The following is a 13,599-nucleotide window of genomic DNA, read 5'->3' as shown; positions in this document are numbered from 1 at the left end:
ATCGCAGACCTACCGGGGCCACAGTAGGTGCTCCTTCCAGCTGGGCTCTCATCTTATGGAGACTGCGGATTGCAACTCCAGCCCGATTCTCCTCATCCTCCAAAGTGGGACTGAAAACACCAGCTCCGGCTGCTGGGCTCGAGCCTCCGTCCACTGCCGCCTTCTGCTCCACAGACCTTGCAGCTCCGGACTTGGCTTCAGCCTCAGCCTCGGCCCCGGCCCCAGCTTCAGCCTCAGCCTCAGCCCCGGCCTCCTGCCGCTGCTGGCTCTCCGCAACATCCAGGGCAAGCTGCAACTCACGAACCTCTGAATCCTCCTCCAGCGTTTGCTCCATTTCCAGGCGAATCTCGAACACCTGGTTGGCCTCCTCCTCCAGCATTTCCTCCAGCTCCAGGGTCAGCATCGGTTTCTCCTGCATTTCCTCCATCTCCTTCCACTGCTCGGTTTGCAGGTCCTGGGCAGCCTCTTCCACAGAGCTCTCAGTTTCCTCACACATGGCTGTAAAAGTCAGCCAGCCTACAATCCCCAAAAGGACAGCCATGGGGAACCCTAACAGCAGCCAGTCCTCTACTCCACCACTCAAAGGCTCCTTGCCGATCTGTATTGAATCCTGCCACAGACTACGCCAAATGTAAAGCCAGGAGCCAGGGCCAGAGCCACCATCACAGCAGCCTTCTGGTCCATGCAGGTTCGCATTGGATTCGGACAGTCGGCAAAGAAACAGCGGAGCCAAAAACTGGTGGGCCATAGTCTTTAATTCTAGCTTTGCACCCGGCGGGCAAGTAAAAATACACACTGGGCTCCAAAACCCAGTCACATTCAGTGCTCACAAAGCTACTGACCTATCCGAGTTTCCTAGAATCAAAGGTTTCTAGCTCACCAGACTTATTCACCTCTGTTCCCCATCTCCTTCCTTATCCCAGATACAAACTCTACACAAACTGGCATCTCACTCAGCACTCCGCCATCTTGGCTGCTTCTCCTGGCCTCCTCCACGTGGCCTCCTCCCGCTGCTGGCTCTATTCTCTCTGCTCTCTCATGCTAACCTCAGAAACCAAGAGCCCAAACTCTCATTCCGTCCCCATTTTATAGTGTAGAAATCCAAACCCTTAATCCAATATACAAAGTAGGGAAGTCTCTAATACAAAGTCACTTCTCTGAGGCATGATTGGATTGTACCACCCCTCATCAAAAAGGGTGGGAAAGGCTTAATCCCAAAACCAAGCCTCATGCTACAACAATTCTCAACACACATTAATATCACCTGGGCAACGGCCTCTTTAACAAAGTGAGCATAATACGTTTTATCTGCCCAACACCCCCTCACTTTCTCTCTTTCTCGCTCTCCTCTCTCTGAAAGTCAATAAGTAAAATCTTAAAAAAAAGAACCCAAAAAACAAAACTAAAACAATTCTATTTAAAAAGTGGGGTTTCATTATAGTAACTATCTCAGAGAGTTGTTTTTAGGAGTCAGTGAGGTAAACCAAGTAAATAACATTGCAAAATGTCTAGCATTGTTCAACAAATGATAGCTAGTAGAAGGTGGAGGAGGAAGAGCAGTAGTAGTCGCAGTAGTCTGACTAACCTTTGGAAGCTTCTAAAAGTTTGATGTGATCTGGGTGCATTGACAGAATTGAAATTTGTTTCTGCAAAGCTAGGGACTAGACCACTAGAATGTGGTGACCGGACTTAAGTGGCCACTCCTAAGACGTCTTTGATCACTCGTTGACTTCAGTAAGGAAAATTGTCATTTTTCTTCTTCAACTCAATCCACAGAGAGAAAAACACTCTGACATATAAGAAGCAACAACTCCGAAAAAGAAATTTTCCTCTTGGAAAGTAAATTCCGCCCAGGCTGGATAGCTTGACTGGTTACCAGTGGTAGTCAACCTGGTCCCTACTGCCCACTAGTGGGCGTTCCAGCTTTCATGGTGGGCTATAGCAGAGCAACCGAAGTATAAATAAAAAGATAAATTTAACTATAGTAAGTTGTTTTATAAAGATTTATTCTGCCAAACTTAGTGAAAATCCGACATAAAGTACTTGGTAAGTAATTATTATTATGTGTTTTAACTTGCTATAACTGTGCTTTATAAATTTTATAAAGTAAAGTTACTTCCCTACTTTATAAATCACTATTATTGTGGAACCGGTGGGCGGTTAGAAAATTTTACTACTAACAGAGATACAAAAATGGGCGGTAGGTATAAAAAGGTTGACTACCCCTGGGTTAGACTGTTAGAGCATCATCTGGATACGCCAAGGTTGTGGGTTTGATCCCCAGTCAGGGCACATACAGGAACAAATCTATGTTTCTCTCTCTCTTCCTCTCCTGCTAAAATCAATAAGTAATAATTAAAAAAAGAAAAATAAAGTAAATTCCCAGGAATTCCAAAATGAAATGCTGAAACCTTGTTAAGGGTTATATGCAAAAGTATTTGCCTGGGGAATGGGGAGATACGTGTTCATGAGCAGTAGAGAAATTGTCACTTTTTATACAAAATTTAGTCTTTGAAGCTCATTCTTGTAAGATTAGGCACATATTTTTTTTTAATTTTTAATATGACCGATTGATTTTAGAGAGAGAGAGAAATATCAATCCATTGTTCCACCTATCCATGCCTGCAATGATTTAGTCTTGTATGTGCCCTGACCAGGGAGTGAACCTGCAACCTTGGTATATTGGGATGAAGCTCTAACCAACTGAGCAACCCAGCACCACCTGTAGGCCCCTCTTTAAAAAAAAACAAAAAATGTATTTTAAAACCGATAATATACTACAACACTTAAATAGATAATTAAATTTAGACTACATGTGAAAGAAATGGCTTGAAATTCAGAGATAGAAGGAGTTTTATTAGATCATTAGTCTAATCATTTTGTTTTCCAAATGATACTAAGACAGAATTACAGAATGGTGAACTTGACTTGGGGTGGTGAGCACTCAATACAGGGTACAGATGATGTGTTGTAGAATTATGCACCTGACCCTGTATAATTTTTTAACCAGTGTCACCCAATAAATAAGTAAAAAGAAAAAAAAATTGCAGAATAGTGAGAGCATTGATTCCCAAATGCTGCTGCAAGGACTGTCGCTGTGAACCTTGATGAAAATCTCTCCAATCCAAAAAAAATAGAGCCTGTTGGCAACCAGTCTTCCTTAGGAAAGAACCATCATTTATTCTATGAATATGTATTTCTTATTTTTTTATTAAAATGCTCCTCCAGTTGTTTTTTTATTTCAGAGACAGAGAGAGAGTCAGAGAGAGGGATAGATAGGGACAGACAGACAGGAATGGAGAGAGATGAGAAGCATCAATCATTAGTTTTTTGTTGCGACACCTTAGTTGTTCATTAATTGCTTTCTCATATGTGCCTTGACCGTGGGCCTTCAGCAGACTGAGTAACCCCTTGCTCAAGCCAGTGACCTTGGGTCCAAGCTGGTGAGCTTTGCTCAAACCAGATGAGCCCGTGCTCAAGGTGGCGACCTCGGGGTCTCGAACCTGGGTCCTCCGCATCCCAGTCTGACACTATTCACTGTGTCACCGCCTGGTCAGGCGCTCCTCCAGTTTTTAAATGAAAGGAACAGATTGGCGTTCCTCTCTCTCTCTCTCTCCTTCCCTCTCTCTATAAAATCAATAAAGTAAAAAATGTATATATTTAGAAAAAGAACAAAGCATGACTTTACCCAATAAAAAAATAGAAAAAAATCAGAAACTGTTCAGAAAACCAAAGAAAGAATAAAATTAAGAAAAAAAGTTTAATCCTAGTAAAAATGCAAATTAAAACAACATACTTTTTTGTCAGGAGTGCAGTGAAATCACACTTATACCCACTAATGGAAATGTGAAATCATATGATATTCTTGAGGGTCAGTTTGGCAGTTTGTTTTATTTTTTTAAATTTTTATTGATTTTTTTAAGTGAGACGAGGGGAAATAGACAGACTCCTGCATGCGCCCTCACACCCAGCAGAGAGGGAAAGAGAGAGAGAAGGGGGAGTGGGAAAGGAAGCAAATGGTTGCTTCTCCTGTGTGCCCTGACCAGGAATCGAACCCAGGACATCTACACGCTGGGCCGACACTCTATCCACTGAGCAAACCGGCCAGGGCCCAGCAGTAGGTTTTAAATTTCAATTATATGTAGAGTAGGTCCCTCCTTATCTATAGTTTTGTTTCCATGGTGTCGGTTACCAATAAGCTGGAGTCAATAAGTATTAAATAGAAAATTCCAAAAATAATTTACAAGTTTAAAATTATTTTTATTGATTTTAGAGTGAAAAGAGAGGGATGTGGGGGAGGAGAGAGAGAGACAGAAACATATGTTTCTGTATGTGCCCTGACCAGGGATTGAACCGGCAGCCTTTGGCTCCCGGGCTGACACTCAAACCAGCAGAACTATCCAGCCAGGGCACAATTTACAAGTTTTAAATTATGTACCATTCTAATAGTGTGATGACCTATTGGGCCACTCTGCTTCATCCCACCCAGGACGTGAATCCCCCTTTGTCCAACATATCCATGCTGTATATACTACCTGCCCTTTAGTCACTTAGTAACTCTGGATTAGCAGGTCTTTTGTCAGACCACATTCACATAACTTTTATTATAATTGTTGTATTTTACTACTAGTAAAATTATGTGCCTAATTTATAAATTACTGTGCCTGGAATTGCCAGGGCTTGGATATCAATCACTGATGGGTATGGGGGAAGAAAAAGAAGAGACAGTCTAGAGTAGATGATGGGTTCGACCATCTAGACAGGAAATACCAGAGTAGATTGAGGAGGAGATGGGTTTAGGGTTTAATAAACATCATCCCTTTTCCTCCCCTGAGTTCAGGAAAAGGAGACTGAAACATGACCTTTTTAAAGTAGAGCATTCCTATAGCAGAAAAGTCCCCTTATGGGACCAATAAGAATAAGGAATACAGTCGATGAGGTAATCAGAGATGTTTTCAAGAGTACAAACTCTCAATTCTGAGATTAATAAGGTCTGAGGATCTAATATATAGCATGGTGACTATAGTTGACAACACTATTATATGTACAATTGAAATTTGCTAAGAGTAGAACTTAAATGTTCTCACCACTCCCCAAATCATCATGTTGTGCACTTTAATTAATCTTACGATTTTATTTGCCAATTTAATTTAATAAAATCGAGGGAGGAAATAATTGGAAATAGGGCCCCCCCATCTCTGAAAATGTATATTATTGGCTAAACAAATATCAGTCCTTGAGGTAGGTAAAAATAGAATCTCAATCCCTAAAATACTAGAACAATATACAAGTAAATCTTGGTACAAAGACTTCATTATGGTTATATCTTTATGTACTCTTTGGGAATAGCAAACTTAGCAATTATATGGCAGTAAGAGAAGTTCACAACTTGCTTTCAAGAAATTCCTAGAAATACGTTGGGGTACCTGAACCATTTGCAACCATTTATTAATTCCTACTTTGCTCAAAAAAGTGAGCTAGGACTGGGATGTGATGCTGAGTAAAACACAGATTATACCTCCGAGTTCCCAGGCTGGCAGTGAAAGCAGGTGAGCAAATAATTACAGTGCAGTGAGCTAGGAGCCAATAGGAATATATGCACAATGCCATTAGAGTGGCTATGCTGACAGACTCAGGTCAGGTTCTGGGAAAAGTAAGATTTAGATTATGTTGGAAGGAGAATAGGGATTCTATGGAATATCATTTGAAAGCATTAGGCCAGAAGGAGGGGAAGTGGGTCCTTGGGTGGAATCTGGCCCTCATCTAGCTTTCTCCAGCGAACCTTCATCTAGCCGTTACGATTGCAGCTCCAGGGAGATTTCCCTCCCCGTGAACTGCATGGCTTTTCCTCTCAGAACTTAACCTTTAGAGAAATATGTCATTAACAGCTTTCTTCTTTATTTTTAATATTTTCAAATTTACTTTAGAGAGAGTGGAAGGGTAGGAGGAGCAGGAAGCATTAACCCATCGTTGCTTCCTGTATGTGCCTTGACCAGGCAAGCCCAGGGATTCGAACCGAGACCTCAGCGTTCCAGGTCAGCGCTGTATCCGCTGCGCCACCAAGGCCAGGCAACTTAGCTCTTTCATGGGTAGTGATTATCGTTGCGGATACCCTGAAGCATAACTAAACCTTATGGTGTAAAAACAAGCAATTTAACTAAAATAATACCTCGGAGGTTGTCCTTCTTCCCCTCATTTTTTCCCTCAGATATTTTCTCTGTTTCAAAATACAGAATTAAAGTACATTTTAAAGTATACTTGTAATTATTGTAAAGCATAGTAATTAATATTAAAGTACTATATTTGCTGTTTCAATTTTTAAAAATAGATTAATTGAACCTATTGTGTTGTTATGAATGAATTCCTACATGTAATTGGTTTTCCATTATACCCACCCTCCACCCTACCTTCCTACCACAATACCACAGTAATGCTGTAATAACAATTGTTATATTTGAATTTTTTTGAATTGCAGCAATGCTAGGAAGTCTTTCTAGTTTATACAGCCATTTCCATGTCCAAAGTCCCATACAAATAACCATAATATTTCACAAAGACCTATTTTTTTTAATGAAAATATACGCAAATGTAGTGGTGTTACTAAGAATAACAGAGTGGATTTTTGATTCCTATAATCTTTTATTTATTTATTTAGTTATTTCTTTATTCGTTTTTATTTTATTCATTTTTAGAGAGGAGAGAGAGAGGGAGAAAGAGAGACAGAGAGGGAGAGAGAGACAGAGAGAGAGAAGGGGAGAGGAGCTGGAAGCATCAACTCCCATATGTGCCTTGACCAGGCAAGCCCAGGGTTTCGAACCGGCAACCTCAGCATTTCCAGGTCGACGCTTTATCCACTGCGCCACCACAGGTCAGGCCGATTCCTATAATCTTTATCCTTTGGTCTGGACAATTTACTCCTTCCTTAGTTTTAAGCAGATACAGTCCCATTTCAAGCCAGATTCTTGTACCCAAAATTTTCTAGAGAGAAGTTTTACAGTTATCACAGTTCAATTCTACAACATAAATATGCAAAAGCATGATCTTATGAAAATAATGAATTGGAGGGATGGTTACAAAAGAACTCTTCTGTTTACAAAGGACTTCACAATATATTAAAAGAAGATGTTTTTTTATTTTTATTTTTAGAGAAAGGGAAAGGGAGAGACAGAAAGGGAGAGAGATGAGAAGCATCAGCTCGTAGTTGCATCATATTAGTTGTTCATTGATGGCTTTTTATATGTGCTTTGACCCGGGAGCTCAAGCAGAGCCAGCAACCTTGGGCTCAAGTCAGCGTTCTTAGGCTTCAAGCCAGTGATCATGGGATATCGATCTCGCGCTCAAGCCCGGACCCCATGCTCAAGCTGGGTGAGCCTGGGCTCAAGCTGTAGAGCTCGGGATTTTGAACCTGGGACCTTAGCATCCCGGGTCAATGCTCCTTCCACTGAGTCACTACTGGTCAGGCAAAGAATGTGCTTTCTTTGGTACATTCCAAATGATTTGAGGTTTTCAGAAATATATCTTCTAGGTAAATAAAATGATCTTTTTTCCCCTTTTGTCTGATCTAGATGAGACTACCCTAATGCTGCACCTCAGAGCTCTTCGTTTGCTTGCCTCCACTGTAACAGCAACACCGCAGGCTGTAGAAGGACTGACCCCAGTCAGGAGAGCAGGAGCTACCCTCACTGCAGCCGCATCACTCCACTGCAGATCTTTCCCATCTCTAAGACGGGGAAGTGAATATGTCACTTATTCTAAGTAAAAGAGGCCATAGTAAGGAAGATGACTTTATATCATTTACTTTACGAAAGGAAGACAATGATGATGAGGACAAGTTTGAAGACGCCTATGAAATTATTCCTGCAGCCGCAACAATGAATCTAAAGTCTTCCCTGGAAGAATGCACAACTGGATTGTATTTATTTCTAAATAACAGATTCTCTGATGCAATAAATTTCATCCTTCCATGGTCGAAAAACAGCATATACCATGCTCTAATTTATGGTATCCTTATGGTTGTCAAAGCCATCTTGACTTTTGATCCACAGGATATAGAGATTGGGATGACTGCTGTAAAGGAAGCTTTGAAAACCTGTAACAGTTTCCGAAGAAAAGATAAGATGATGAGTTTTTCTCGTGTAGTGAATAAACAGGGAATAAAGGCTGTTAAAGAAGAGGAGTTGCATGCAGAAGTCTGCTATGCTGAATGTTTGATCTTGAAATCCACTATAACATTTATACAAGAGGAGACTGTACTTGGTTTTCTTAAAAGTGGGGTCAACGTTGGGTTAAGTTACCAAATATTCAAAGACTGTCAACATATATTAGCACGGATACCTAACAACCAAAGCAAAACCTACAAACACCTGGTTGGAGGAATAAAATTTGGACTTGGAGCATTCAATCTGATGTTATCACTTGTGCCACCAAAGACACTTAAATTCCTCAATATTGTTGGCTATTATGGTGATAGAGAGGTAGGCTTGACTTTGCTTTACGAGAGTGCATCTGGATCACATATAAACAATGTCTTAAGTATTTTCACTCTACTCTTCTATTACAATTATATCTGTATTACTTTTGGGATTGAAAATGGTCATCATTCTTCTATAGAAGACCTCTTCCTAATCTATCTCCGGAAATTTCCCAAGTGTGTCATACTTAAATTTTTCCAAGCACGTTTCAGTATGCTGAAAGGAAAAGTTGAAACTGCACAGTTAACATTAGAAGAGTGCATTTTTATTCAGAATGAATGGAAGCAGCTTGATCACCTCTGTTACTGGGAGCTCATGTGGTGCTGCATCTTTGTGCAGGATTGGAAGCAGGCTTACCACTATGCTGACCTGCTATTTCAACACAGCAGGTGGTCCAAGGCCATGTATTTATACAGTAAAGCTGTTCTGTTGGCCTTGTTTCCTTCTGGATTTGCTAAACCAGCAAGCGAGGACATGAACGCTCTCTTCTTAAAAGTGGATAACCTGAGAATCAGATTTTTAGGAAACTCTGTGCCAGTAGAAAAGTTTGTTGCCGAGAAGGGTCAGCGCTATGGTACTACTACAGGCTGGTTTACAGCACAGCCCATTCTGGAATTCGTTTATGCCTGGAGTGGTTTCCAAGTCATGAGCAAAAGACTACATCTTGTTTCATGCTGGCTTTCAATAATTGACAAAGGAGAAGACATTTTGCGAGAAAATCCAAATAAAGAGTATGGCACAGATGACTTAAGTTTGCTAAATTTACTGAAAGGTCTATGTCTGAGATACTTAGGCAAATATTCAACAGCTGAGCAGTACTTTAATCGTGTCATTCAAAAGGAGAAATTGTTAAAATATGATCACTATTTGGTGCCATATACTTACTATGAACTGGGAATTCTATACTATCTGAAAGGAGATTATGCCAATGCAATGAAAAACCTTGACAACATAAAAAACTACAGAGACTATTCCATGGAAGCCCGATTACAGTTTAGGGCTCACATAGCTCTTGAACGAATAGCTAAAAAAAAAGTGATTTAGACACAAAATATGCTTTTGTTTACTATGCATAAAGTGTCTACAGTCAGCAAGATAATTAACAGGTAGAAAAAAATAATTTCTTTGTGGAAGAAATCGAAGAAGAGGCAGCTGCTAAGAATCTGGTAACAAGAAAGAAATTACCTTTCCCTCTTTCCTTCTCTATAACTATAAAATTAAATGTCAGACTAGCAAATGGAGTGATGTACATTTTTGAAAAAGAAAAGGTAAATGATGTACATTATACAAGATACTCTTATGAATTTATCCATATTAGAGAACATTTTCAAAAACTCAAAAAATATTTTTAACATCTCATTATATATATAATAATATATACCTCTCAAATAAAATAGGGAAAGTAGCTACACTAGGAATCCCAGTGCCCTGTAAATGTTTTTATTTAATTAGTAAAAGAAAGAAAAAAGACTTTAAGGTCTTCCTGACATTTCAAAAACAATGATGAGCTGAGAGCCTGGGCTCGGTGGTTTCCCGATACACAGTCATTGTTACTGGCGTTTCATACCAGCAAAGATTATTTTCCTCCTGTGTGCTTAGAAGTATATTTTACCTTTTTCATTAGGAAGCCCAAATATGTGGCTATAATTTACAGCAGGATAGAAAAGAAAGAGGCTCATCCACACACACACACACACACACACAGGCACATGCACACACACTAAACCCTTTGAAGATAATTGGAGGAGGCCAAGAGGATAAATGCCCTGGGTAGAAAAATAAAAAGTCAAGATTGAGGCCCTTGAAGGGCGAGTTTAGTTACCACTAGCCCTCCCTTTAGCTGCTGTCCCTAAGGTATAATTCTTATTAAGACCAGCTCTTCAGTATAATTAAACCACTTGCATCTATCTTGTGTTATGGTAAACAGGCTAATCTGAGAGTAAATAGCATGGGCTTGGTATTGTTTTTACCCACCTGAGGGATAAAATTAGTCCCTGGTTTTCAGACCATTAAGTCTGGCTGAGTGTATCTTCTGTGCTGTCACCTGTGAAAAAAGACACTGCCGGGAAAGTTGGCTTTGCTAAAACACAGGAGTGAAACACAGTATCTTAGTGCTTTGGGCGTCCAAACAACCCACTGGAGCCCATCCTGGGGCTACTAGTTCAGATATAGAAATGCTTAGGTTGAAAAACATGTTCCTTATTAATTAAAAATAGACTTTTAGGTGCACAAATATACTTGGGTTATAATATACTCACCATTATTTAATAATGCTGGTACTGTATAGTAGTTAAGAGGGCAGGCTCTGGCCTGAGCTGGATTTACATCCTAGCTCTGTCACTAAATAGCCGTGTGGTCCTGGGCTTCTGTACCTCAGTTCCTTAGCTATCAATTGAGATAATTAATAATAGTTCTTATCTCATGGTTTTCCTATGATTAAGACTGAGTTTATATAGATTTATTATCCCTACTACTAGTAAGAATAACACATTGTTGTTCAGTGAAGAGGACTTAAATTACTTTCTTGGAAAAAGCAAAGGTTCCTTTGTTACCACTTTGCCAATCTAAAATTTGATCGATACTGTAATTTGCTTTTTCTGTTCTTAGTTTATCTTGGTAACTTATGAAATAAGTAACTCTCTGTTTAAATTATGACCTTGTGCTTTGCCCCGGTTTCTAACAATGAAGAGTGAAGTTATTAATTAAACAGATATCTGTTGAATGCCTACTATATGTAGGCCCTGAGCAGTGTACTGAGGATATAAAAAGAAAGCATGGTCTCTCTTCTGAGGACTTTATTAGGGAGACAAGTTAGAAAAAGATTTTGTTGGGGGTGAAAACATTTAAAGAAGTTGCTTAAACAGAAAGTTGTTTATTTGTTCCAAACAAAAAAGTATCTGAACGTAGGTAATTCAGGTCTGGTCTGGCTCTTTTTGTCTCGTATTTTTCTGCTCGGTGTACAGGCCTCCATGCGTGTTTTCTCACAGTGGAAAGGGCTGCGTCACCTCCAGTTCTCTGCCCGAGCCAGGCAGGCTGGGGCAGAAATGGTTAAGGCACAAAAAGTCTTTCTTTTTATTAAGAGGCTTTGCTTTTTTATTTCGGAAAAGACAGCCTTCCTAGGAATGTCCATTATATCTCATTGGTCAGAAATATTTGTGTGGCCACTTCTGCCCACAAAGGAAGCTGCGACTGTGTTTTAACTGTCATCCCTCATTAATTAGGAGGTTATGGGAAAGGATTGTTAAATGAACCAACCTGCAGTTACTGCCCCCTAAACCCATATGTTAAGTAACAGTAAGTTAACAAAATCGTATCAGAGGGGCACAGTTGAAAAGGAGGCAAGGCAATAGTGAGATCAAGGGACACCTGGGAAAGACTCTATGGGGATCTAACAGGACACCTTGTGATTGACATTTCCTTTGTGAAGGTGCTTCCCATAGTCCAGGTTCTGGCCTTTAACGGACCCATGAGTTGAATAGACACATTGAAGCTGTCTTTCACCAAAGTCACAAGAGATTAAGGTATAATTTACTCTAACTTATTTATTTATAGTAGGAATTATTCCAGAGTTGTAAATTCAACTTCCTATAGGGATCAGGCAAGCAATATAAACATGAAAGAACCAAGTATAAAACAATAGTGCTTGACCTGTGGTGGTGCAGTGGATAAAGCATCATCAACCTGGAGCACTGAGGTTGCCAGTTCGAAACCCTGGTCTTGCCTGGTCAAGGCTCATATGGAAGTTGATGCTTCCCACTCCTCCCCCCTTATCTCTCTCTCTCTCTCCTCTCTCCTCTCTAAAAATGAATAAATAAAATATATTTTAAAAAAACAATAAAAGTGGTGGGAACTAGTTGTGAAGAAAAGAGAGAAAATCTAAAGACTTACAAATTATAAAGAAATTTAACAATATACAGATATTAAACCTACCTGCAGGTACTGATATCACCTTTGGCCCCTCATTTGTAACTTCTGATCTATTCCTTTCTATTGCCTGGAAAATGCACGTGTTTCTGTCTTGAGGGCCATCTCTCTTGATAAACAGTGTACCTAGAAAACCAGGGCAGAGTCACAGGCAGCACGGTGAGCATGGAATCAGAATATAAAGAGACAGAAGGTTTAAGGAATACCTATTCCTGGCCAGGGTGAGACACAATGAAGCATTCATTCCTCACAATGTGGGTACATCTCTGGAAAGTCCCTGTCTTCCAGAGTCAGGGTCTCTGAGAAATATCTCCCAATCTTCTGCTTGCTTACCTTTCTTCTTTTATGCCTTCTGCTGCCATCCCTGGGCTACTGAGTGTTGTAGGGGTCAATATAACTAAGTTTTCATCTAGTGAGCTTTTATTCCATTCCAGCCCCGCTTCGAGCAACTGCAACCAGATCACTTAGTTTAGACTTTCCAGTCGTCCCCGTATTCTTTGGTTACCCATATTATAGATGGTCTCTTTCTGTAAATGAATCACAGATCCAATCCCATCCATTTTATTGAATGTTTAGGGTTAGTTTAGAAGAGCTTGGTTTAGGGTTTTTAGAAGAGCTTGGTTTAGGGTTAGTTTATAAGAGCTTGGAGGTGGTACCTCAGTGTTACTTCCTATGCCATAAACACAGATAAAGTGCTATTGAAACATTTTTTATTCTATGGGGAAATTTTTTATTTTTTCTATTTTTATGGGAGACAGAGTGACAGAGAGAGAGACAGATAGGGACAGACAGGAAGGGAAAGAGATGAGAAACATCAATTCTTCATTGCAGAACCTTAGTTATTCATTGATTGCTTTCTCATATGTGCCTTGACTGAGCCAGTGACCCCTTGTTCAAACTAGCGACCTTGGGCTTCAAGCCAGCAACCTTTGGGCTCAAGCCAGCAACCTTGGGCTCAAGTCAGCGATCATGGGGTCATGTCTATGATCCACGTTCAAGTCAGCAACCCCGTGCTCAAGCCAGATGAGCCTGTACTTGAGCGGGTGACTTCGGGGTTTCAAAATTGGGTTCTTTGCCTTCGAGGCTGATGCTCTATTTACTGTGCCACTGTCTGGTCTATGGAGAAATGTTCTTATTTAAAATAGTAAATATAATAACTATTTGGAGGCCCAATATCCTGGAAAAATGAAAAGGAAAACAGGGG

The 13,599-nt window shown here is 40.2% G+C and overlaps 1 protein-coding gene across 1 annotated transcript; it reads left to right on the top strand.

The window, feature by feature from the left end:
* The first annotated feature begins 7,739 nt into the window (after window positions 1–7,739).
* On the top strand, window positions 7,740–9,515 carry LOC136306668 (tetratricopeptide repeat protein 39B-like). Its single transcript, XM_066233099.1, has one exon. It carries the CDS (start codon window positions 7,740–7,742, stop codon window positions 9,513–9,515), a length of 1,776 nt encoding a protein of 591 aa, XP_066089196.1.
* Window positions 9,516–13,599: the final 4,084 nt, after the last annotated feature.

The sequence above is a fragment of the Saccopteryx bilineata genome, chromosome 5, assembly GCF_036850765.1.
Source record: "Saccopteryx bilineata isolate mSacBil1 chromosome 5, mSacBil1_pri_phased_curated, whole genome shotgun sequence".
Taxonomy (NCBI): domain Eukaryota; kingdom Metazoa; phylum Chordata; class Mammalia; order Chiroptera; family Emballonuridae; genus Saccopteryx; species Saccopteryx bilineata.
This window is presented reverse-complemented; position numbering and strand designations above follow the sequence as displayed.

What these genes read in the sequence shown, in the direction of transcription:
- LOC136306668 (XM_066233099.1), top strand. Translation starts at nt 7,740, where the DNA reads ATGTCACTTATTCTAAGTAAAAGAGGCCATAGTAAGGAAGATGACTTT.